This window comes from Trichomonas vaginalis, chromosome I (assembly GCF_026262505.1).
Source record: "Trichomonas vaginalis G3 chromosome I, whole genome shotgun sequence".
In the NCBI taxonomy this organism is placed as follows: Eukaryota; Parabasalia; order Trichomonadida; family Trichomonadidae; genus Trichomonas; species Trichomonas vaginalis.
Genome location: NC_067203.1, coordinates 7,348,610 through 7,371,684, shown reverse-complemented (window position 1 = coordinate 7,371,684; position 23,075 = coordinate 7,348,610). Strand labels below are relative to the sequence as shown.

Genomic DNA, 23,075 nt, shown 5'->3' with positions numbered 1-23,075 from the left:
AGTATACCACCTTGAACTTTGACAAGTTTGAAACAAGGTCTGACAATAGTAGTTTTTATCTTCTGCTTGCAGTCTGTACATTTTGCCATGTTTGCCTAAAACTTCATAATATTCTCTTGTATACTTTCTTCTATTTTTACGAACACGAATGTGAGTACCTGTCGAGTTCCCATTGTTGTCATAGTCAATAGTATTTTCATATGGGTCGCGTTTAGGTATTTCTATTTTTACTTGTCACCTTTCTGAAGTTTGAAGCCGGCATTCTTTCTTGTTTGTCTCTTTTGAACTAAATTATTAAATATATAGTCTTTCTCTAAGTCAGGGTTGTTTTTCATTTCTTCGGGGGAGTGGTTTCCCAAACCTTTTTGTTTACGGTTATTGTAAATATTTAAAACTTGTCTCATCTTTGCCTGGGAGAAGTGTCTATATTTGTCGTCATATGACATTTCATTTGCTTCACCACTTGTGGTTGGTTTAAGTCTCTTAACATTTTTATACATCCGTCAATGACACCAAGAGCAGAATGGTTTTTGGTCGACAATGAAATATTGGTTTACATTTTTTGAACGCAGATAGTTTTTTACATCATCTGATTTTGAAAGAACTTTCACAGTCAGATGTCAGTTTTGTTGGATGGTATTTGTCAACGAATATTGTCAAAGCTGCTAAGATATCTAAATAGCTTTGGACTGTAATGGTATGGCTTCACATATCTTGTGTTTTGACCAACAAATATTAACCAGTATGGAGGTCCATCTGTTCTAACTCTCGGAATGTTTTCCAAGATATCCATAAACCAAGCATTTGTGTTGAACTAAAGATTTTTATCATGAGTGCTTTCTTTGTTGCCTTAGAAACATACGGGTCCTTGTTTGGATTCGTCTTTTTACCTATAAGAAATGGGTTTATTTGGCGCATTAGCAGGAGTCGCATCTAGATTTTACCCGCAGTGGGAAACAATAGCCAGGGTGTATTTGGAGTTGGAAGGAAGATTTTGAGTACATTAGGTATACTTAAAGAGAAAGCACAACTATTATACAAACTGTACAGAAAGGTTGGGAGGTAGCACGAGATGCAACAAATCTTATTCCAAATCCTGAAACAAGAGGAAAAGTTCAAGGATGGATGGACAATGTAGGAAGACAAGCAGGAAACTATTATAACAAAGCAAATGACTACTATAACCAAGCAGGACACTATATGGACCAAGGTGAAAGATTCTTTAACAGAGGATATAACCATGCACAACAGTGGGTAAACAATAACCAACCTCAACCGCCTCAAACGTGGGGAATGTAAAGTTTTTTTATTGAGATGAAATGAACAATGCAGCTTTAAACAGAATAAGTCATGGAAGACCACCTTTTACACCACGTGTTTGTAAAGTTCTTCCTATACCTCAGGAAGTTTTAGACCGACTTAAAAAACCTAAACAACCAGTTGAAAACAAACCAAACTAAAATTTTTTACTGAGATGAAATGACCGAAGAAGTTGAAACGGTAGATTTGACACCACAAACAAAAAGTTCAGAACCATTGTCAAAACCTGTCAAAGAACTTACAGATGAAGAGAAAATTCAATAATAGAAAGTGCCAGGTCTGGAAATACAAACCCTAACTATAAAGTCACTTTTCATAGAAATGGAACGGCTAGTATCTCAAAAAAGAAACAGACTCTCACAAATAAAATATTGAAGTCTGAAGGAGCTTTCGAGACAACAGATGGAAAAGTTTACTTCATGACCAACAGTTCATTATAGAACATCTCATTGACTTAGAGTCGAAATATTCTAAACTTTACAACAAACACAAAACGTTGAAAGGAAAACAAAAACAAATGGCATATGATATTTATGAAGATGTTGACGACACAACTGTTCCTGCAAGTGAAGTAAAGTCAGAGGAACCGAAAAGTGACGAAAAACCGATAGAAGAAGAAAAACCAAAAACTGAAGATAAACCAAAACCAAAGTTTAGTTTCCAAACTAAACCAAGTCAACCTTCATTAGCTGGTATGGGTTGGCGTCAAAGACTTATGGCAGCAGGCGGTTATGTAAAGTAAAGAAAAAAAATATTTTTTTATTTTTATAAAAATGCCCCCATATAGAATGGACAGAAAGTCTGCTAGAATAAAAGCAGAGTTGCAAAGATATGGTTGGAGAGTTTCGAAGAAGTTTAAATATAAGAAAGGAAGACCCATAAAAGTCTATGACAAACTGGCTGGTCTGACCTACGAATTAGATTTGGAAACAGCACGTGCCAATTATCCAAACAGACTAGAGAGGTTAGAAGAAGAACGTCTTATGGACATGCCTTTCGATGTTAGTGAACCTCAAGTTGAAGGACACGACGGCTTTGCCAGATTCTACTGGAAACATGACGAACAATTGCATCCTTTGAGAAGGAAAAAAGGAAAAGGTGAAGACGCACATGCTCCCATGGAAAGAACAAGATATGCATATGAAAAGTATCGTGAAGTTAGAAGTCAAATTACATCTGGTCGAACCTTTACAGTAAACTTTGACGAAGGAAAGAACAAAGAAGGCTTCATGGGAGTACTTGCTGCCATACAAGACGGAAATAAGAAAGGACACAATCTCAGATTGACCATAACAGATTTGGATGGTCACATTTACTATGCACATGGCAATGAACAAACAGCCGCAAAACTTCTTGACGCTTTCAAGACTACAAAGAGAGAACAAATGGTTGACTCCGACTCAGACATTTTGAATGCAATTGAAGGAATTGCAAGTGTCAAGTTCGAATGGTACCAACCTAACCCTCAAGCAGTCAGACAATATGCTGGATACTTCCCCTTCATAAATAAGTCTGACATTGACTTGACAAGGTATGGAATTTACAATTCAATTGAAACAATTGTCAATGAACCTTGCATTCTTACATGTCTCAGGAACTCTGGTCTTGTTACAGATGAGAAGATGAAGTATCTTGAGTCATGTGTGAAGACAAGGCACATTCTCAGAGGTCAATTGGCAAAAATTGCACCGTTGGCAAATGTCAATATCCGAGTCAACATACCTACAGCTAAAGGTTCTTCACATGACGACTATGTTGTTGACAAAGACTTACCATGGTTGAAGATTGTAATTGTCCACAACCACTTCATGTTGAACGAAAGTCTTACAAACCCATTCTTTGGTAAAAGTAAGTGCAACATTGTCAGAGCTGTAAACATTCTTTTCGAGAAAGGTTTGTTGGAACCAATTCCAGATGACAAGCTGACAGAAACTTTTGTACCAAAAGACGAAACAAACTTTTCATTGTTAGCAAGACCAAAAGTTGTTCCAGACAAAGTTCTAGTACAAAAGAAGTACACAGTTCCACAAGGAGTTGGTTTGTTCGGATACCAACCTGAACCAGAAGAACTTCCAATGAGGTTGCAAGAACTTCAAGATGCTATAAACAAACTTCCATTGAGACATCCAATTGACGTCAAATTGTATTGGAGAGCATCAGAGTTAGGTCAGAAGGTTTTATATGAAACAGGTTGCTTCGACGATGTTTATGAGATAACAGGAGAAGTTTCTCAGAAGATAAGAGACTCACTTGAATTTCCACAAACTGGACCAATTGGTTGCGACAAGTTCGACTCAGATGAAAAGATATACTATGTCGACCTTAACGCTGCATACATGAGGTTTGTCCAATATATTCCGACTGGAATTCCAAACGAAGATGGTGAGTTCCCGGGAAGGAACTATACAGTTGGAAAAGTCATACAACAACTGTATGATATTAGGAAAGCTTCAAACCCCAAACTTGCAATGACACTCAAATTGCTTATGAATTCGACATGGGGATATTCCATTATGAAACCTCAAGAGATGAAGAGTAAACATTATGAGAAGGTCGACAACTTTGTTGAAAGGTTTTCTCCTTTTGTTTTGAAGTACGAATTCACTCAAGGTCAAAGTGGCTTAGTAACCACATTAAAACCTATTGTCGAACATTGGTCTTACCCTCAGTTCGCAAAGGCAGTCCTTGACAACTACAATGAGTTCTTCTCCGAAGTCAAATCGAAAGTCAAGGTTTACTATGAGAACATTGACGCACTCATGACGAACGAAGAAGGATACAACAAACTCATTGAAATGGGTTTAGTCGGTGAAAAGATGGGCTGTTTTAAGCTAGATAAGGTATTTTCCGAAGTTCATGTAATATCGAAAAGGAAATATTGGGGCATACTTGAAGACGGCACAGAAATAAAACATTGCATGAAATAAAAAATTTATTTTTTAAAAAGTGACATTTTTTATTTTATTTGAAATGTACGCTGAGTTTGTTGGAGAAGACCGTTGGGAAACTTGTTTGTTAGATGAGAAAGATGAAATTCACTGTTGTGAGTCATTTGAAGTCAGAAACAAAAAGACAAAAAGAGTTTTAAGCGAATGGGAGCGAAATGACGGATATGCTATTATGAGATGGGTGGAAAACACTATCTTAAACATGTTGTCATTGCAACTCATTTTATACTGAATCCTAACAATTTACCTTTTGTAGACCATATAAACCATATAAGAAACGACAATAGACTTGAAAACTTACGTTGGGTCACTCGTTCTGAAAACAATAAGAACAAAGGCAAATTTGGAGATATTGTATTCGAATTTGTCGACGAACTAGAAGATGAAACAATTGAAATTACAGACTATGGCAAGCATACGTTTGAGTTTTACTACTATAGCGAAGAACAAGACTCTTTCTACTTTTATACCGGCGTAAACTATAGGAAATTACAAGTATATTTTACTAAGGCGGGCTATGCTTATGTAAACACTAGAGATACAGATGGAAAATACGTTCAAATACTTCTTAACAAATTCAAGAAGCTATATGGCATACCATTTTAAAACAATATATTTTTACATATATTAAATGCTTCAGGTTGAAAAACAAAGAACAAAAGTAGCAGATACAAAACCGTTAGACTATATCTTTACAAATGCTGGTAGGACTATTTCAGATGAAGAAATTTCATCCGAGCATACAGGTTTGACTATCCAATTCGTTGGCTTCAAAGTCCTTCAGATGCAAAGGCAATAGGATTTAGAAGAGTTTTGTTTTCAAATAGAACTAACGCATTTATGTTCGCAGTATATTTTCATTGGCAGTATGAAGGTCCTGATGGTCTAATAGACAAATTTGACGAAATGAGAATCTTTACAGTTCGTTCAGACGAAAGTCTTGAGAAAACTCTAGATGACTTTCAAACTCAAATGAACAAATATTATTGGGAATTTCAAGAAAAATACGACTCTTTACTAAATGGAACATACTATCTGAAACTAGAATATGACAAGATGAACTCCACCGTTTCATTTCAAAAGATTGAAATTAACCCTCCAAGAGATACAGAGTTTTTATTTTGGGAAGTAGACAAACGTTCTTGGGCACAATTTCTTCGGTTACTAAACCAGAACGAACCATTACCACCAGATTGTCCATTTAAATTTATACTTCCACCAGCAGATTTGATGGTTTTTAGAAACGTGTTTGACCCTCAAAATGTTATGTGTCATGCAAGTTTCAGTTCAAGCAACAATAGTTTTCTATGTATTGGTAAGGACCTTTATGACTTTGCTTCTAAATTCTACGAACCACCTAGTAACAGTTTCTCTGACTTTCAAGTTTGGTTCACAACAAATGGTGTGCAACATATTATTCCATTGTACTATGACTTTTATCTCGAATTGTCTTTCGTATATAACTACGGAAAAGTGCTGAAAAAGTATTGAATGTGAAGATATTAGAAAATAACATTTTTTCTAACATCGTAGAAAACTCATGAAAACAATTTATTTTTGACACTTTCACAAAAAACATAAAAAAAGTGAGTTAAAATGAGATGTTTACTGAACTGGCTGAATGTCGCCTTCTGTAGTTATAAAGAACGGCTGACCAGAGAAGTGGAACAGTGCTCTGAGAATTTGGTTCATTCTTGGGAAAGGGTTCTCTCTGTTTGGAAGTTGTATCCATGGGCGCTTTGCAAAGAACTTGAGAAGAGCTTCTTTCTTTGCTTGCTTTATGTCGTCGAAAGGAGTGCCTTCTGGTACCTCAATTGGAATTCCAGTCGAAATCTCGAGAGTCAAGGCAGCCCTTCCCGTTATCCAACCGTTAACAAGCTTGCCTTTTACATTCTGCCTGAGGAAGTCTTTAACAAGCTCGTTAAGTTCAATAAGGTAAATTGCCTCGTCAAGTCTTTCTTGCATTCCAAGTTCTTCCATCCGACAGGAAAATATTTTCCCGACAAAGGGAAAAATTTTTCCCGACAACAGGAAGAACTCTTCCAGTTGTCCGTCCGTAAACCATTCAAATTTTCGAAAATTGAGAACTTTTTGGTCGAACTTCAGAAAAAGTTTTTCCTTCCGACAGAAAAAGTTTTTCCATCCGACAGGAAAAATTTTTCCTTCCGACAGGACACAAACGGATGACTGACGTTCCTCTTCCTGAATGCCTTCCAAAGCCAGAAGAACCGAAAGCTGCAGAACCACAACAGTCTCCTCAGCAACCTCAGTTCCAGCAAGTACCTCCGAATTACTACCAATTTCACCTCAAGGTTACTACCCACCCAAGGCTTCCCGAAACTACCCTCCTCAGCCTATGCCTTACTTCCCAACCCTTTTGTTCCAGCAAGCTCCACCCCATCAATTCCAATCTCAATCGAAGAGAGACCAAGACTTCGAAGAAGGTCTGAACCGCTTACGCAAAGAGTATGCTACAGCTCCAATTGAGAGAAAGTTGTTCCCGGACCAAAAAATAATGTTTAGGGTAGATGGTTAGATCTAACCCGATATCTACCCTCATTTCTACCCTCATGAATTTCCTTAAGACAGAAAAAATAAAGTTAGTTTTATTTTTATTTATTTTTTTATTTTGTATATAAGAACAGAAATGTCAGTCGAAGCAAAAACATTCACGAACAAATCTAATGGCGAAACATTCACAAAAGGCACTTATAACGGTATTGAAGTCTTACGTAGAGACAAGGATGGTTACATTAATGCAACAAAGATGGCAAGAGAAGCGGGAAGGTTAAACCATTTAAACAGATTTCTCAATAGTGCTAAAATGCAGGAAATTCTTGAGTTTTGGTTGAAAGAATACGGTGGAGCCAAAAGTGGCTCAACCTCAAAACAAGCATTTTATGAGCTTACTAAGGGTGTTATAAATGAATTCAAAGGTATTTACATACATCCTGACCTCGTTCATTTTGTTGCTGAATGGTGCTCTGTAAAGTATGCATTTTATGTCAAAGATATTATGGACTCCATAGACAAGAAAGTTCATGAGAAGTTAGATGAAGAAGAACTCGAAGATAGAGTAGAGAATGCAAAACATTTGTTTGAAGAAGAAGTTAGAAAAATGCATGAAAAACAATTAGAACATGAACGTGAGATATTTTATGGTTATAGAGATTCTCCATACGAACTAGACCAATGGGAACAAGAAGATTTAAAGAGAGAATTTAGAGAATATGAACTCGCTAAGATAGCATTAGAAGCTGCAGAAAAGAAGTTAAAAGTTTGGGGTCGTTTTGTACAAAATATTGTGAGTAAATGAACTCATTATTTTTATTGAATTCAGCAAAAATAATGTTTAGGGTAGATGGTTAGATCTAACCCGATTTCTACCCTCATGAATTTTGTATAAAAAGCAACCGCCGGAATTCGGACTGTTGCTATATTCTTCACAAAACGCCTTATAATACTCTTCCCAGGACTTATTTTCCAACAACTTTCTAAAGTCTTTCATTAACTGACTGACTGACGGCACAAAGTGGCTTAACGAAAACATTAATATATAAAATTCATGAAAATTCATGAAAATTCATGAGGGTAGAAATCGGGTTAGAAATCGGGTTAGATCTAACCATCTACCCTAAAATATATTTTTGCTGAATTCAGCACAAAAATAATGAATTTCATTAGTTAGAAAAATAAAGTTAGTTTTATTTTTATTTATTTTTTTATTTTGTATGTAAAGACAGTAATGTCAACATCAGAGAACACAACAACAGTTATAGTCCATGAAGCTATAAATGAAGAATACGAGTACATACAGTATAACAAACAGTTACGTCTCATTCGTTCGGTCAAAGACGATATGTACCAAATGCAAAGTATAATGAATGCTCTTCGTTCTACAAAGCAAGCATATCATTGGTTTGAAAACCAACAGACAAAAGAACTTTTAGAAGAATTTCCTCATATGATTGCTTCCCTCGGAAAACCGGGGGAAGAGATTCCGTACGAAAATCGCAAGAATTTGGCTCCTGGTTTGAAAGGTTATTATGTTCATAGACTTTTAGTAAATGCTGTAGCAATGTGGGCTTCACCTCGTTATGCTTGTTATATTTTCATGATGTTAGATGAATTATATAAAGCAGAACGTGGAGAGATGGAAAATAAGCTTGAAGCAAAAGACAAAAGCATTCAGAAAAGAATACCACGTTCGGTACCAAAAGGAAAGGAAAAGAACTATAAGTATATGATTTATACTGAAGATATGGAAGACAGTGACATGGTTATGTTGCATTTAGTCAGAAGAAACAACAAAAGCTTTTACGACCTTGCTAAGATTTACAAATCTGACAGAAATTGGTTCTATCGCGAAAACTTACCGATTTCAATGACCCCAAATGAAGATGTGAAACAAATTGTTCAAGATACGTTACCTCAAACACACTATGATATTAAAGGTTGTACAATACTTACATTCAAAGAAGACTTAACATTACTGAAAGAAAAGATAACAGAGTATTTTGACAACTTCAAACAAGTAGGGTAGATGAACTCTTTATTTTTCAAGCTTGACTTTTTACAATTTGAACTTTGTTCGCATAGATATGAATTCTGAAAGAAGTATGAGGGTCTTGTATGACTTTATACTTCTCCCAGAGTTCATGTCTGTCAAACTTACCTGCCATGGACTCTTTCATAAGTTCCATGAAATCGTCTTCGGACAATCCGGGGAAAAGTATTATGTCAGTAAGTATTCTTTTAACATCCTTACTTAAACTCTTTGCTGTCTGTACACATATTACGACTGAAATGTTAAAGTGCCTAAGTTTCTTAAGAATTCGACACATATCTTGTTCTCTATTCTTAAGCAAAGGATGAGAGGCGAAATCATCTAAGATAAGAAGACACCTATGAGGGTAAGTCTTCCAATCGTAAGATTGCAATTTCTTCGAAATGTATTCTATCTCTTTCTGTTTGTTTCTGAAGTGTTTCTTCTCTAATATTCTCTGCATTTCCTCATTAGGTTCTTTAAACTTAGAATTTATATACTCATTTATAGCATTATACTTCAAAACTCTTCTTTGGTACTTCTTTATCCAATCTAACAACTCAGTATCCTTTATACATACTAACTTAGACTTCTTTATAATATCTTTGAACGAATTGACGGTTTGGTCAAATTGACCAGAAGTCGAACAAATAACAACTAACTCATAGAATGGGTTCTTCTCATCTAGTTCTTGTTGTTGTGCAGCCATTTTAAGATAAGTGAAAGTCTTACCCGACCCAGGTGGTGCAATTAGACCTGTTATACCATTCTGAGCAAATAAGAACTTTTCATGTATAGGCTTTATCTGAGCATTTTCTAACTTCCTCTTGTTCTTGTTTAAAACATTCTCAAATTTCTTGTCAATGTCAGCAAACTTTTTTTCTAACATATTTTTAGAAAAATTAAAATTTTTATCTTTTAGAAAATGTCTAGCGATTTCGCTATCTATATTCGAGACAAGCTTTTCGACAGCAAAACATCTGTCGACCATAAAATCTTATATAGTGTAAACAAGAAAGGTGAATTTGTTCTAAAGTTCTGTTTCTGGGAATATGACAAGAACCATAAAACATTACAAAGAGCAGTCTTAAAATTTGTCAATGACAGACTTGTTGACAGAGATGACGCCAATTGGAAAGATGAAGTCCAACAAAAGTTCTTAGAATGCAAAGAAGACACATGCGCTGTTCTTGAAGATGAAATAGAAAACAGAATAGATGAGCTATTAAAGGACAAAGAACTTTTACATAAATATGGTTGTGAGAAATTTGACATATCTCCACCAGAGAAGAAGAAGAAAGAAAAGAAAGAGAAAAAATTAGAAGAGAAGAAAGAACCTGAACCAGTTCCAGAGAAAAAGAAATTTGACATGTAAAAATAAAATTTTATTTTTAGAACATTTCTGGGTCAATGTCAATGTTCTCTTCCTCTTTAGGAGTAAACACTGGCTTAGACTCTAATAGCTTTTTACCCAATTTACCTTGAACTTCTACAACTTTAGACTCATAATATTCATAGTCGTCTGTCTTCTTTGGTTCATAAGGTATAACAAGTTTGTATGCTTTACCTTCTTTAAGGTTTGAGAACCTTCTGTCAAAACTTTCTTTGACTGTTAACAAACCTTCTATGTCTAAGTCTTCAAATTTCGCATCATTTTTAGTCACAATAGCAAACTTAACTGGTTCGATGTTCCAAACTTTGCTGAATGAAGACTTTTCAAAATGGTAGAAGTAAACATTCAAATATGTGAATGGGTCTAGTTCTTCTTTAAGTCCTGACATGTACTTGTTTACTGAAATATATTTCGTCATCTTTTCTATCGGATAAAAAAATATTTTTTTAAAATTTACTCAGAAAAATTTTTTCTTTGTATATACACCATTCTGAACATCTAAAAGACTTTTGACATTTGCCAAGAATGTACGTTTAGAAGCTGCCATATAACCATATTCTTGACAATATTGTTTATATTCATCATATAAAGACCTTTCATCTAATGACACAAAGTCAGTTTCATCTACGAACAGTTCATATACACTCTTGTTTGCTTCTAACAATGTTTGTCTCTCTTCGGTATGTGGAATTTGTCTTGGATTGAACTTTGAAATATCTAATGTCATAAAGTATGAAAACAAATGGTTGTAAAACTCAGGTGTCAAATATTCTGACAAAGCGTCAAAATATTCTGTATCTTGCATATGAGCTTCTGACGTTCTGACAACTACATATCTTCTGTCAGAACTTTCTAACTTCATCGGAACAGTATTGTTTGAAACCATAATGAAGTTTGCAACATTTTCACAAACTCTTTGGTCTTTATACTTTCTTTCAACAACTCCAACTTTGTCTGTTATAAGACTCTTCAAAGCATCTGAGTTCAAAACTTTTGTTGTATCTATACTTTGAAGTTCATTGCAAACTATAAGTTTCATATTCTCTATTGAGGAGTTAAACTTGCCACAGATGTTTTCTAAGTTTGTCATATTCGGATTCGAATAACCTTCTAACAGTTTGCACAAAATATCTGTAAAGAAAGTATTCTTACCTGTTCCTTGTTTTCCAATTATAATGAGAGTAGTTTCATTTTTAGCACTTGGATGTTGTAAGATGTTTGCAAACCAACATAAGATATACTCATAAACCTTTTCGTTTCCATTGCATATAATTTCTTTGACATGGTCTAACCAAGCTTCTATAATATTTTCTTTCCATTCTACTTGTTTGTATTTATATCCAGTGAAGATAGAATAGAAGTTTGGAGAAGGTGTATAAAACTTTATACCACGAACTGAAAAATCTTCTAACTTTGACAATAAGATATCCCAAGCATCTAACATCTTCATACCAACTTGTACGACTTTTATTTTCTTAAGTTTCTGTCTACATTCTTGTTCTGAAACTATTGTCGCTTTATGTTTGTTAAAGACTACATCCCATTCTTTCATAACATAACATTCTGGGGCAGAGTCAACATAAATGACTAAACGTTTCAAATTCTCGACTGCTTTGTTATAGTCTCTAAATGGACACATATTTCTGAATGCTTGGAAGTCATAAAACTCTGAAACATCTATTCTGTACATTTTTATAAAAATAAAAAAATATTTTTTTTTATTCTTGACTTTGTTGTTGCATTTGTTGTTCTTGAGCTATTTGTTGTTGAAGTTGTTCTTGTAATACAATACTTTCACCAGTTGCATCTTCCAATTCGAAACTTTCTGCCGTCATTGACAATACATAGGACATAAAAGTTTTACAGGAACAAAGTTTGCGTCAACTAATGTCAACGTTATACTTGCCAAAGTGTTTGAGTTCACTAAGGTTGAAAATTCTGCATTCGAATGAACAATAGGCAAAACCAGCAGAGAAAGTATTGTTTATACGCATAAGTATCTTTTGGTCATAATAGTTCTGTCGGCATTCGAATAACACTTTGAACCTAAGTTTGAAACAATATATAAGATTGGTGTGCTTAATGTCAATGGAATAGACATTCCTTGTATGACACCTTTTCCTGTTATAGGAAACTGTTGGTAGTAAAAACCAGAAATAAGTTTTGTATTATAGCTCATATCGTTTATAGTAAACTCAGTCGGACATCCAAACATAATGAAACCTGCTCTAGTTGCAGCACATGTTACACCCGTACTTAAGTATTAAATAAGTCAACAAAACCTGTTGGTGGTATATCTGAGTAAGTATCTTCAAAGGAGTATTTTTACCATTCACAACAATAAAGTCTTCTGGTGTCAAAAGAGCAAAACAGGCTTTAGTCGTCATTGTGTTTAAGGTTAGTTTACAATATCGTCCTTGAAGACTTTGTAAGTTTGTTGTTATAGAATTATATGACGGGTTTTTAGTCGTAATAGTATAAACCATTATGTCTTCTGCCATTTACTTAGCAAATAAATTTTAATGAAATGTTGTGGTCGTCAAATATTTTTATAACGTCTGGGAAACTATATTTTAAGTTCAACGTTTCACCTCCTTTCATAACGTATATCTTGTCAATGACATTATATGAAACACCACAGCAACCAATGTCGGGTTCTATTTCTTTGATGTTTATATCGTCTGCCTCTGTCAAAAGTTTCAATAGTTCTTTCAAAACTTCATGAGGTGCAATGACATATGAGTTCACTTTTACAGGGTTGTGTTCGACCAAGTTTAACATTATACTTAAAGCTTGACAAATCTTTCTCCTGATTTGAAGTTTGTCTTTCAGTTGTTGGTAGTCGTTTCGAATATCTGCAACAGAACTTAAGTCTCTGTTAACTTCAGGATATGTTGGTTCTTTTACAGGAACAATTGTTATACCATCTTCGTCTTCGTATGGTTTCCCCACTTCAACATCTCTGTCTTTGACATTGACAATAACACTTTGACTGTTTGTTTGAGTTGGTGAATTTAACTTCACATCTGCCACCGCCATTAAACCTTTTGAAACACTTACGCTTCTATTTTTCGGAAATGACATTTTACTTAGAATAAAAAGATGGATGTATTCGGATATCTTATTGAATTGAAGCAGAACAAAGTTTATACTCACAAACAATGGAAAATGTTATAGAATAGCAGTCTTTGCTGAACCTAAATATTTTCATAAAGCAAAGAAAGTTGGTATAACCGAGATGGTGAAAGTTCTTGAAGCAGACAAAAATATAACTTCAAAACTTACAGATATTACTAAAGGAAAGTTTATAATACAATATTATGTCAAAACTGGCGTACTGTCAATATTTGACGGAGAGAAGTCAGTTCAAGAACAACTTACTGACCTGCTGCCAAAATCTGCTCGATGGAAGCTGTCGTTATGCCAATCTGAGGAGCCCCAGCAGGTTTCATCGAACGAATCTTCAAAAGAGCATCTTCCGTGAAAAGTGCTATTGGTTTTGTAAACTTCTTTGCTCTCAATTCATCTGGACCGTCTCTGTCACCAGTATATTGTATTTGAACTGTACCAACAGTTGAAATACCACTCATAAAGTCTTCTGAGTCAGCAAATGGAATGCCAAGCCAAAAGTTTGAACGGTCTCCATTTGTATATTGAGTTTTTTGACCTCCTGTATGAGTCCATACTTTCACATATGGCATAATAGAATTTTGCATTTCAGGGTTAATAGTTGTTGTGAAGTTGTTGTTAAAGTTCATAGCATCTAATGTCAAGTTGTATGACCTCATATCCTCAACTGTAGAATATTCTTCTCTTGGATAATATTTGCCATCTATGTTTATATGATATTTTAATACCAGGGTTGTAGAAACAAGAATAGTCATTTATAGTTCGTCTGAACAGTACAAACATAGTATCTGCATGTTTCATTGCAGTTGTTAAAGCAATATCTGTTCTTGCACCTGCGGCTCCTGGATTTTGTTTCCAACTTCACCTGCAAAGTCTTTGACAGATATTTGGTGTATAGGGAACATAAGTGGAACTGCAATATATTTGGCAGCTAAAGCATTTGAAATATCTGGGTCCAACATATAGACTGCAAGTCTGCTTTCTATTCTCTTGCATTCAAACTTTTCGCATGTGAACTTAACTGGGTCCCAAGCAGTTCCAGCAGCATTGAAATAATAGTTTACTTCATTGTTGAAGTTTGAGAAACCAAAGTCTAAGTCAACTTTGTCTTTGCAAAATTCGGCGAATGACGTTTGATTTGTTCCCTTTACGTCTGTAATAGTGAATGGGTCTTGTGTTGGTGCAATGACTAAGTTATTTTTGCTTGGAGTAAGTTCAATAGAAATTTTTCCTGCCCAGTTTGGTAAGTATCTTAAAAACCTGAAGATGAGGAAAGATGACAAAGGAACTCTAAGTTTCAGTTTTACTTTGGTTACTGCTGCTGCAGTTTGTCCAGAAAGGTTAACATAAACTCCTGGAACGTTAGGGTCAAGTCTTCTTATTTTCTCAATAGTTGCATACTGGTCTGTTTGTTCTCTAGCTTGTGGTTGTACTGAGTTTCTCAAAGCGAACCATTCATAGTTTGCCCATGTTACTGTTTGAACTAAGTCAGAGTTAGAATATATCTTATATCCCATGAAAACTTCTGGAGCATATTGGTATCCGACATAGAAAATTCCATTGCAACCTTTCTTGTCAGACAACTTGTCAGAAGGTTTTATTTCAATGTCTTGTTCCACGTATAAGAATGAGTTGTCAATAGAAATAATATGAAACCTGTCGCAAGCAATATCTACTGTTGTTGAAGAACCTTCTCCAAACTCACCTACGTTTCCATAAGAAACAGCAGTTGTATATTCGTAAGTTCCAGGAACTATTTCTGACCTTCTAATGGCATTGTCGCATTCGTTATACCATTCGGAAACATTTCCGTTCATGGCATCCAAAACTGTTGGCGTTATATTCTGAGCGGCGTACATCTCATATGGGTAAAAATATAGAATAGTTGGATTTATATGTCATAATAGAACCCACTCGGACCAAGCTTTACTTTCTTCCTGACTGAGTTTTTAACTGAATCTTTAACTCTTCTTTTTCCTTCATTGCCACTACTTTCACTAGATGAAGTTACTTCTTCACTACTTTCACTTTGTTCTACTCTTCTCTTCTTCTTTGGTGTCGCTTTTGGTAACTTGCCCTCTGCTTCAAGTTGTAGCATCTTTGCCTCATGTTCACCTAGTATGTTGTTAATTTCCCATGTCCTTTTTGCCTTTGGGCTCTGGTCGCCCATCTCAGGTAACCTATATCCTAGAAAGATTTTGTCATAGTTTGTATTTGAGTCTTCGCGTATTGTTTGCATGACTCTTTCCTGAGTTTCCGGTTCAAGCTCTTCAAACAGAGCTTGTCCATATGGAATAAGCTCGTTTCCAAATATATGTTTTTGTAGCCATTCTGGTTTTCTTTCCATGTAACCAATAATATCTTTTGTGAATGGGAAAGCTTTTACCCAACGTTTCAGTCTTGCCTCATTTATTTCTGTAGTTGGTTTTATTTTGTCAAGGAACATGTTTTTCAATACTAACATTTCATTTGGTACTGTCCATTTGAGTTTTCTTAAATATTCATCCCTTCTCGGTTCATTGTCTGCAAAGTAAGTTTTTATGACATTTTGCAAACTTTCGTTTGCAAGGTCATGTACAATAGGTTCTCTTCCTTCTCTCTCCCTAACTTTCTTTCTAAACTCTTCACCAAATATACCATCTCTATGGTTCTGTGTAGTTCTTTGAGAAAATGTTCTAGAACGTCAGGTGTTATATTTCCCTCAGCCATGTTCATTTCATACTGGTCCAAAATATCTGCATCTTTCATATCTTTCAATGGCATTAAAGCCGCGCTGAAAATACCGTTATATCTGGTTCACCATTCACTTCCATTGCGTCTACAACTTCTTGGAATTGAGGTTGTAAGTTTATGAACCACCTATCCGGATTAGCTTTATGACCCCATCTCATTGTAGTTCCATAGTCTGCAGAAACAAAAGTAGGTTTGTTTCCATATTGGTTAGGTTCTGAATGAACTTTAAACAATGTTTCATTTCTATATGTTTTGTTGAAATTTAACCTTTTATTTTCACCGAGTTCAGCCAAAGATTGAACGTTATATGGTCGTAAGTAAAAAGGATTATTGTATTTGCGTACATTTTCTTTCAGTACTTCCATTCTATGCTGAATATTTTCATCTGATGTTGGAGTCTTTTGTATGTCGGTGAACATTTTTCGATATTCTTCTACTATGTCAGCCGAATTTTTCTTAGACTCTTGGAAAGATTCCATATTCACCTCATACTCTTGTTGAGGGTCAAGATTTTTCGGCTGTTCCAAATCTTCATCTAGTTCTGTGAAGTTAGTTTCCAAAGGAGGGACTTGTTTGTTTCCTTCAGGCTCTTCTAGTTGTTGTTGCTGAACTATTTCTTCCATGTCTGGTTGTATCTGAACTTCTTCCTGTTGAGTTTCTTGTACCTCATCTGGTGGCATTTCATATATTCCGAGACCGTTTTTAACAAGTTCCCTATCTAAGTCATCCGGACTCATAAACATTTCTTCTTTCGTTCCGTCTCTATTTTTTACGCGTTTCATGAAGAGAGTTGAATTATCATTTAGCTCTGACATCAAATATCTCGGAGTAAATTCATTCATGTCATTTGGATGATATGCTATTAAATCATATCCCTTAGCGAGCTTGTATTTTCCAGGTTTGAGATTATATCCGATTTGATGCTGAGCCATAAAGCTAAATAGGTTCGGGTCAGTATTTCCTTCCTTGAACTTTCTAATAGCTTCTTTATATCTGTCACTAAAGTCAAGAGTATCTGGGTAACCATAATCTTCCTTAAGCATTTTTAAGAATTCTTGGTTTCCTTTTTCTCTACTTCTTTTATGTCCTTGCTCTGTTTGTGGTTGTTGTTGTGCAGGGTTTTGAACTGTTGGTTGCTGTGTTGGTTGTTGTTGTGGTGCTGGATTTTGAACTGTTGGTTGCTGTGTTGGTTGTTGTTGTGGTGCTGGATTTTGAACTGTTGGTTTTGGTTGTTGTTGTGGTGCTGGATTTTGAACTGTTGGTTGTTGTGTTGGTTTTGGTGCATGCCTGTGTCTGTGTCCATGTGACGATGTAAATGTTTTAGGTAGTCCTGGTGCAGGTGCTTCTCTTGGAGGGTTTGGTGGTATATAAGTTCCACCAGCTGGCACATATGTTCCATCTGCAGCATAATGTCCTACCTGACTTTTCGTTTTTAAGAAAGCATTTACTAGGTCTGTTTTGGTCTGTTGTAACTCTTTTTCTTGACTTTCCACAACAGCTGCTCTAACGGCGTCATAGGCACTTTGAACTGCCTGTCTCGTTGCTGCATCTGTTATTTTCGTCATATTTTGTGCTACTTCTCTTAACTCTTTGTCGAAACCTTCAGACTTCAGTTTCTTTCCAGATGAGAAGTCGTTCACTAGTTTCACCTTACTATGAAGAGCTTCGAAGGCATTCTTAAAGTCAGCATTCATTAAAGCTTCATTTGAACTGTCTTCATCCGCTTGTATTTTTGTCCTTATTGACCCTATAAGTTGGGCTGCTTTAGCGTTGGCTTGGGCATCTAACCAGTCATTATTAGCTTTTATAATATCTGCGCTTTTCATTGCCTTTTGCATGGCTGCGTCGTTATTTTTACTTTCTTGTGCTAAGTTTTCATACTGTACGGTTTGGTTTTGCAACTGTAAAAGTTTTTCTGCCTTTACATTTGCTTCAACTTCTTTTTTATACTCATCGCTATCCATATATGTCTTCATGGCTTTTTGTTTTATCTCTTCATCTTTCAGTACTTTATATTGAGTAGTATGGGTTTTCAAATTTATAACATCTTGTTCCATTTTTGCTACTTCTGCTGCTTTTTCTGACACTTTTTTCGCATATTCCTCTGTACTTAGTTCTTTCAGTTGTTCTTCTTTCTTCTTTTTCTCTACGTTTAACTCATTGAGTTTCTTTGTGTGTCTGTCATATTCTAGTTTCTTTTCGTTTTCACTTATTTGTTTCTGTATGTCTATGTTTGACTTTTTGACATCTGTTATTTGATTTTTGAGTGAACTCAAATTCATTTGACTTTGAGGGTTATAAGCTGTTCCGTCTGCAGCTCCACCATAGCCTGCCATTTTCGCTAAAAGTGCCGCTCTTAAACCTCCACTCTGTGCACCAATAACTCGGTTTAAAAGCATAGGGTTGCTTGACATTTGTTGCAACATAGTGAGGTCATTCATCATTTGTTGTTGCAACTGTTGTTGTGGTGTCAGTTTTACTATTGGATGTTTCAATGCTCCCTTCCTCTTACGTATATTCTTACGTAGCTTACGTGGCATTTTAAGTGAAGTAAAAAACGGTTTTTGACAGATGTTTATATGACACTTTTTGTTCAGCACAAAAACTACTCGGTCAAAGTGTTGTCAGTTTTGTAAAATAACCGTCCTATCTCATTCTATAAGGGGAAAAAGGCTTCTCAAAGTATACTTCCTTGGAACGCCTGTAACTTTTCCTGTAGCGACGATAGACCCTTACTTGTCCGGACAAAGTTATACTATTTTGAGTGCTCTACAAAAAAGTCAACGGCTGGTCGGCTGGGGTTCGGTCCTCCTCTTGGGTCTTGGGAAAAATTTCTTATGGGCTAGAGGGCGCAACGCGCCTGGAAGCCCCACTACCTTTTTTTTTATATTTATGATATTTCAATGTATTAAGTGGTCTCAAATTGAGCTTCTCAAATATAAGTTGGCATATTCAAATAATAAAATTAAATAATATTTAAAATAATAAATAAAAGTGATTGAGGTCATAGCAAAACGGCTGTTTCAGTCATTAATTCTTAAAAATAAAAAGGGTAAAAACTAAATAAAATGGGTAAAATTCAATAGTGTCTGTGCTATCGTTCAATTTGAAGGTGTCTTTTGAAACCGCAAGACACATTGAATTTTTGAATAGTGTATTATGGTTTGACAGACACCAATGAAAAAAATAAAATGATATTTATTTTAAATATATAAGATCCTTATATAAAATATAAATATTTTATCGTTTTATTTTCTTGTTTTAGAAATGTTTTTTATTGAAAAATCAATAAAACTAACTCCAAAATAAAATTTTTGATTTAAAGACACTATGATGACACCAGGCAAATCTTCCAAGACACCTATCGTCGGGAATCTAACAACCCTAAGCTTATTAAAAATCATGATTATAGATTTAAGTATATCAAAAGTTTTACATGCACAAAAAATCTGACATGGTGAGAGTATCCTTTTAAAAAAGTCAGTAATATAACAATAAACAGAACTTAATTATTTTTTATTATATATCATGATATATATAAAACAACAAAATAAATAATATAAACTAAATTTGATGATAAAATCAAATTAACTCATTCTAAGTGAATGCAGGAGTTGACATTGGCATGAAATTATGAGGAATAGATCCAATTCTTTTAGATTGCGATCTAATCATGAAATGAGAAGAAATGATTGAAGAACTCCAACTTGAATCAGAAGTTGAAGAAGTTCCAACAACAGAAGTATCGAATATATACTGTGGAATTCTTTTTTTCCAGTGAACAGCCTCTTTCTGTGGGAATATTCTTCCGGTAATTCCGTAAGCAGATAACGCGTATTTAACTGGTTTAGAACAGTAGTTATCGGCTTCCAAAGCGATTTCTTCTGTCAAACATGCAATTGATGGCAAACTTTCGAAAACAATTTCAGAAGCAATCGCTATTTTGATTGCAACAATGTCTGCTTTATCAATTGTTTCATCCTCGGAAAGAAGATCTAATGATTGTCGCAAACAAATTGATGCTTCATTTTGTCTTCTGATGAATTTCATCGCTTTCTCGGCCAAAACTTCTGGAGATTTCTCTTTAGATTCGCTGGCAATCTGTTGGAAAATACGCTTGAACATGACAGACCTGGTAACTGTTCCTGGTGAAGGAAACTCTTTTTCAATGGATTCAATCGTTGGCAAAAATGTTTGTGGCACTTTTTTGCGAGAATACGAAATTCCTTGCGAATTTGATCTTTCTGGCTGTATCTCTTTAATTGTTTGGAGAGAGGAGACTTTGTGGACATTAGTTGGAAGCTGGTGACTTCTTCTTGATCGAGAATCTGGTCCACAAAAGTCTTTTAAGAAAGAATGAATAAATGTAAGGATTGATGTCTTATCTTTGAACTTAAGAAGCGATTTCATGATGGAACAGATGGTTTTACTATCAAGTTGACGTGCCAATATAACGGAAATCGTTGGCAAAGTAAATCTATCAAATGATCTTTCGTATAAATGGATATTGGAGGTATCTATCGATACTTTGTATATTTCGTTTGTATCTAAATCGACAATAGAGTTCGTAATTGGTATATTCGAGGCAATTGTACTGCAAATACTATTACATAAGGAACTTGGCATAAGAGAGATGATTGGAGGTGTACAACTCATATCTACAACACATATGAATAAATTGGGCGCGTATATAATGAGCATATTCGAAAAATGAAGCGAACAAATCGGATGATCTGGAGAAACGCCTGGAATTGAAATAATTTGTGAAAAATGTATGGGAAATGAGATGATACTGAAGGAAAGAGCTGAATCGTTGCGATCAAATAGTTGCTGGATGATAAAAACTTGTCGATTGCATTTTTCGAAGAAAAATCTGCGTAATTGCGTTCGAAAAACTGGTAAATGTAGTTGAGATGTTGCGTTGAGTGCAAGTTCAGGTGGAAGCATCGATTTCTCGCTAACGGTAATCGGAATTGGTGGTTTGGATTTTACACCGTCTTCTGTAATATGAAAGTGTGCAAATTTGTATATTTTGTCGTCGACAAATACAGCAGCGAGTGTTGCAGAGTCTCTAAAGTAATGATAAGCAATTAATGATGGAATATTCAAACCTCCTCTGATAACTTTGCATTCTATTGACGTTTTCGTAAGTATTACGTTTAGATGAGTAAGTTTCGTACCCATAATATGTAGCATTTGATAACCTTTTGCTGGATTTATGTCAATAAATTTTCCAGAAATAGGGTGTTCAGAGATAATTTCCTTAGAAACTTGACTTCCAAATATATGCATGATCTTTGATGAGAAGCAAAATCCTTTTGGTGATGGAATTCTCTCAACAAGAATTAAAAGTTCATTATCTCTTGATAAATTTGCGGTTACGAAGTCTGCGAACTTATTGAATGAGACAGCAGTCATGCTAGATCCATCTTCACTCACTAATTCGATGGATGTTTGTTTTGGAGTGTTAATTTGAACGAGAAGCTTCCCATCAATTGAAGAATCTAAAATTCTCACTCTAGCTTGCTTCTCCTCCTTTAATCTTTGTGGATTAAATGCTGAGGTATATTGAAGCATAAGTGATTAGAAAAAAATTTTTCAATAAATATAAAATTCTCTGAAAACCGATTATTTTAGATTCAAATCTTAATCGATAAAAAGGTATGAAATCATAATCCCTTGATAATTTTACACACAGTGAAACTGAGGAAAGGTGTGAAATTTCATCTTTTTTTTCATTCAAAATCAACGCTTTACTTTTTGCAGTTGTCGTTGCTTTTTTTGCAATGGCTTGCATGAAAGAAGCTGCATTAGAAGCTGTTCTTTGGAAAATAAAATTGTTTATACAGCTGGAATAAGTTTATTTCCATTTTTACAAAATTTAGAAAACCTCCTTCAAACTGACTACAAAATTGACTTCAATATGAATATTACCAAATGTAGCCAATGCAAATTTACATCATCTAATAATAAAGCAAATAGCAATAAAAATGACTTAGTTATTTCATACACGACTACAAAACCATACAATATGGTAATATTTATTCGAACTTTACGTCAATCAGGAAGCAATTGTAGCGTTGTATTTTTTGTTACAGATGAATTATTATCAAATATGACTAATGACACGCGAAATTACGTAATTAATTGTGGAGGGCAATTCATAAACTATCATAAGCCAACGTTCACAGGCGAACATGATTTTTGGTCAGATCCTTATATTCAAATTCATCATTTCATTAAATTGCACCTCCATGAATTGAACAGAGTTATTGTTTGTGACCTTTTTGATACGATTTTCCAAGGTGATCCATTCAACGACTATCTTCCAAAAAATCAATTAAATTTAGCTGACGAAGGACATAGTATTGACTATTTGAACAAAGGATGGATAGATAAATGTGCTCCTTTAGAAGGATACGATCTTGATTCGCTAAAAGTAATAAATGCCGGATATTTTGGAGGAGATGCGAATGTTATATTGAATTTTTTCAGTGTTTACTTAGGAAACTTCCAATTTGGAATGGGTAAAGTTGATCAAGGATGCATAATTGGATGGACATACAGCGGATTGTTTGAAAAATACGGAGTGCCTGTTAAAATTTCGAATGATAATGTCAGACATCTATCATGGGCAAAACTTAAACATGGAGAAGAATTAGGATCAGTTAGAGGAATAAATAGACGCGATCTAACTGTTGCAATACTCCATCAAACGCATTGGGATGGTGCTTTATTTAAAAAATTAAAGGATATATGTCCACAACCTCCAGGAGATTTCAAAGATTATTTAGGATATTGCAAAAGCTGCTAAAATCAAAATTATTAGATTGACTTTTTTTTTCAAATTTTTGATTTATAATCCAACTACAATTTCTTTTATTTATTGATGCTTTTGATGTGATCAAATTATTAATATTGTTAATATATTCTAATGAAAAGCTCTGATTTCTCTATATTGTTCTATAAATAATGTTTGAAAATAGAACGAGGCAGAATGTGTTTG

At 34.8% G+C, this 23,075-nt stretch overlaps 13 protein-coding genes and 4 pseudogenes across 17 annotated transcripts, besides 1 other annotated feature; 9 read left to right on the top strand and 8 right to left on the bottom strand.

Annotated features, from left to right (window-relative positions):
- The first annotated feature begins 1,479 nt into the window (after window positions 1-1,479).
- Window positions 1,480-2,062, top strand: TVAGG3_0945880 (annotated as a pseudogene). Its single transcript has one exon. A coding segment is annotated over exon 1 (583 nt).
- Window positions 2,063-2,108: 46 nt separating this feature from the next.
- Window positions 2,109-2,607, top strand: TVAGG3_0945870 (uncharacterized protein; the record flags this gene model as incomplete). Its single annotated transcript, XM_051253103.1, has 1 exon — window positions 2,109-2,607. A coding segment is annotated over one exon (499 nt), but the record flags the coding sequence as incomplete, so codon positions are not given.
- A 1,049-nt stretch (window positions 2,608-3,656) lies between these two features.
- TVAGG3_0945860 (DNA/RNA polymerases family) lies at window positions 3,657-4,247 on the top strand (the record flags this gene model as incomplete). The annotated part of the gene is made up of 1 exon (XM_051253102.1): window positions 3,657-4,247. One exon carries the CDS (start codon window positions 3,657-3,659, stop codon window positions 4,245-4,247), a length of 591 nt encoding a protein of 196 aa, XP_051078676.1.
- Window positions 4,248-4,445: 198 nt separating this feature from the next.
- TVAGG3_0945850 (His-Me finger endonucleases family) lies at window positions 4,446-4,874 on the top strand (the record flags this gene model as incomplete). Its single annotated transcript, XM_051253101.1, has 1 exon — window positions 4,446-4,874. One exon carries the CDS (start codon window positions 4,446-4,448, stop codon window positions 4,872-4,874), a length of 429 nt encoding a protein of 142 aa, XP_051078675.1.
- A 25-nt stretch (window positions 4,875-4,899) lies between these two features.
- On the top strand, window positions 4,900-5,759 carry TVAGG3_0945840 (annotated as a pseudogene). Its single transcript has one exon. A coding segment is annotated over exon 1 (860 nt).
- Window positions 5,760-5,873: 114 nt separating this feature from the next.
- Window positions 5,874-6,248, bottom strand: TVAGG3_0945830 (uncharacterized protein; the record flags this gene model as incomplete). The annotated part of the gene is made up of 1 exon (XM_051253100.1): window positions 5,874-6,248. The coding sequence occupies one exon, from the start codon at window positions 6,246-6,248 to the stop codon at window positions 5,874-5,876; it is 375 nt and encodes a 124-aa protein (XP_051078674.1).
- A 667-nt stretch (window positions 6,249-6,915) lies between these two features.
- On the top strand, window positions 6,916-7,584 carry TVAGG3_0945820 (uncharacterized protein; the record flags this gene model as incomplete). Its single annotated transcript, XM_051253099.1, has 1 exon — window positions 6,916-7,584. One exon carries the CDS (start codon window positions 6,916-6,918, stop codon window positions 7,582-7,584), a length of 669 nt encoding a protein of 222 aa, XP_051078673.1.
- A 271-nt stretch (window positions 7,585-7,855) lies between these two features.
- Window positions 7,856-16,284: a mobile genetic element.
- Window positions 8,014-8,811, top strand: TVAGG3_0945810 (KilA, N-terminal/APSES-type HTH, DNA-binding family; the record flags this gene model as incomplete). The annotated part of the gene is made up of 1 exon (XM_051253098.1): window positions 8,014-8,811. The coding sequence occupies one exon, from the start codon at window positions 8,014-8,016 to the stop codon at window positions 8,809-8,811; it is 798 nt and encodes a 265-aa protein (XP_051078672.1).
- Window positions 8,828-9,703, bottom strand: TVAGG3_0945800 (protein of unknown function, DUF4106 family; the record flags this gene model as incomplete). Its single annotated transcript, XM_001317814.1, has 1 exon — window positions 8,828-9,703. One exon carries the CDS (start codon window positions 9,701-9,703, stop codon window positions 8,828-8,830), a length of 876 nt encoding a protein of 291 aa, XP_001317849.1.
- TVAGG3_0945790 (uncharacterized protein) lies at window positions 9,740-10,189 on the top strand (the record flags this gene model as incomplete). Its single annotated transcript, XM_001317813.1, has 1 exon — window positions 9,740-10,189. One exon carries the CDS (start codon window positions 9,740-9,742, stop codon window positions 10,187-10,189), a length of 450 nt encoding a protein of 149 aa, XP_001317848.1.
- On the bottom strand, window positions 10,206-10,625 carry TVAGG3_0945780 (protein of unknown function, DUF4108 family; the record flags this gene model as incomplete). Its single annotated transcript, XM_001317812.1, has 1 exon — window positions 10,206-10,625. One exon carries the CDS (start codon window positions 10,623-10,625, stop codon window positions 10,206-10,208), a length of 420 nt encoding a protein of 139 aa, XP_001317847.1.
- Window positions 10,665-11,746, bottom strand: TVAGG3_0945770 (annotated as a pseudogene). The gene has a single exon. A coding segment is annotated over exon 1 (1,082 nt).
- TVAGG3_0945760 (protein of unknown function, DUF4106 family) lies at window positions 12,713-13,246 on the bottom strand (the record flags this gene model as incomplete). Its single annotated transcript, XM_051253097.1, has 1 exon — window positions 12,713-13,246. The coding sequence occupies one exon, from the start codon at window positions 13,244-13,246 to the stop codon at window positions 12,713-12,715; it is 534 nt and encodes a 177-aa protein (XP_051078671.1).
- Window positions 13,585-15,195, bottom strand: TVAGG3_0945750 (annotated as a pseudogene). Its single transcript has one exon. A coding segment is annotated over exon 1 (1,611 nt).
- Window positions 16,285-17,873: 1,589 nt separating the features above from the next.
- TVAGG3_0945730 (protein of unknown function, DUF4106 family) lies at window positions 17,874-18,609 on the bottom strand (the record flags this gene model as incomplete). Its single annotated transcript, XM_051253096.1, has 1 exon — window positions 17,874-18,609. A coding segment is annotated over one exon (736 nt), but the record flags the coding sequence as incomplete, so codon positions are not given.
- A 949-nt stretch (window positions 18,610-19,558) lies between these two features.
- Window positions 19,559-21,648, bottom strand: TVAGG3_0945720 (uncharacterized protein; the record flags this gene model as incomplete). Its single annotated transcript, XM_001317811.1, has 1 exon — window positions 19,667-21,646. One exon carries the CDS (start codon window positions 21,644-21,646, stop codon window positions 19,667-19,669), a length of 1,980 nt encoding a protein of 659 aa, XP_001317846.1.
- Window positions 21,649-22,184: 536 nt separating this feature from the next.
- TVAGG3_0945710 (uncharacterized protein) lies at window positions 22,185-22,883 on the top strand (the record flags this gene model as incomplete). The annotated part of the gene is made up of 1 exon (XM_001317810.1): window positions 22,185-22,883. One exon carries the CDS (start codon window positions 22,185-22,187, stop codon window positions 22,881-22,883), a length of 699 nt encoding a protein of 232 aa, XP_001317845.1.
- Between the last annotated feature and the right edge of the window lie 192 nt (window positions 22,884-23,075).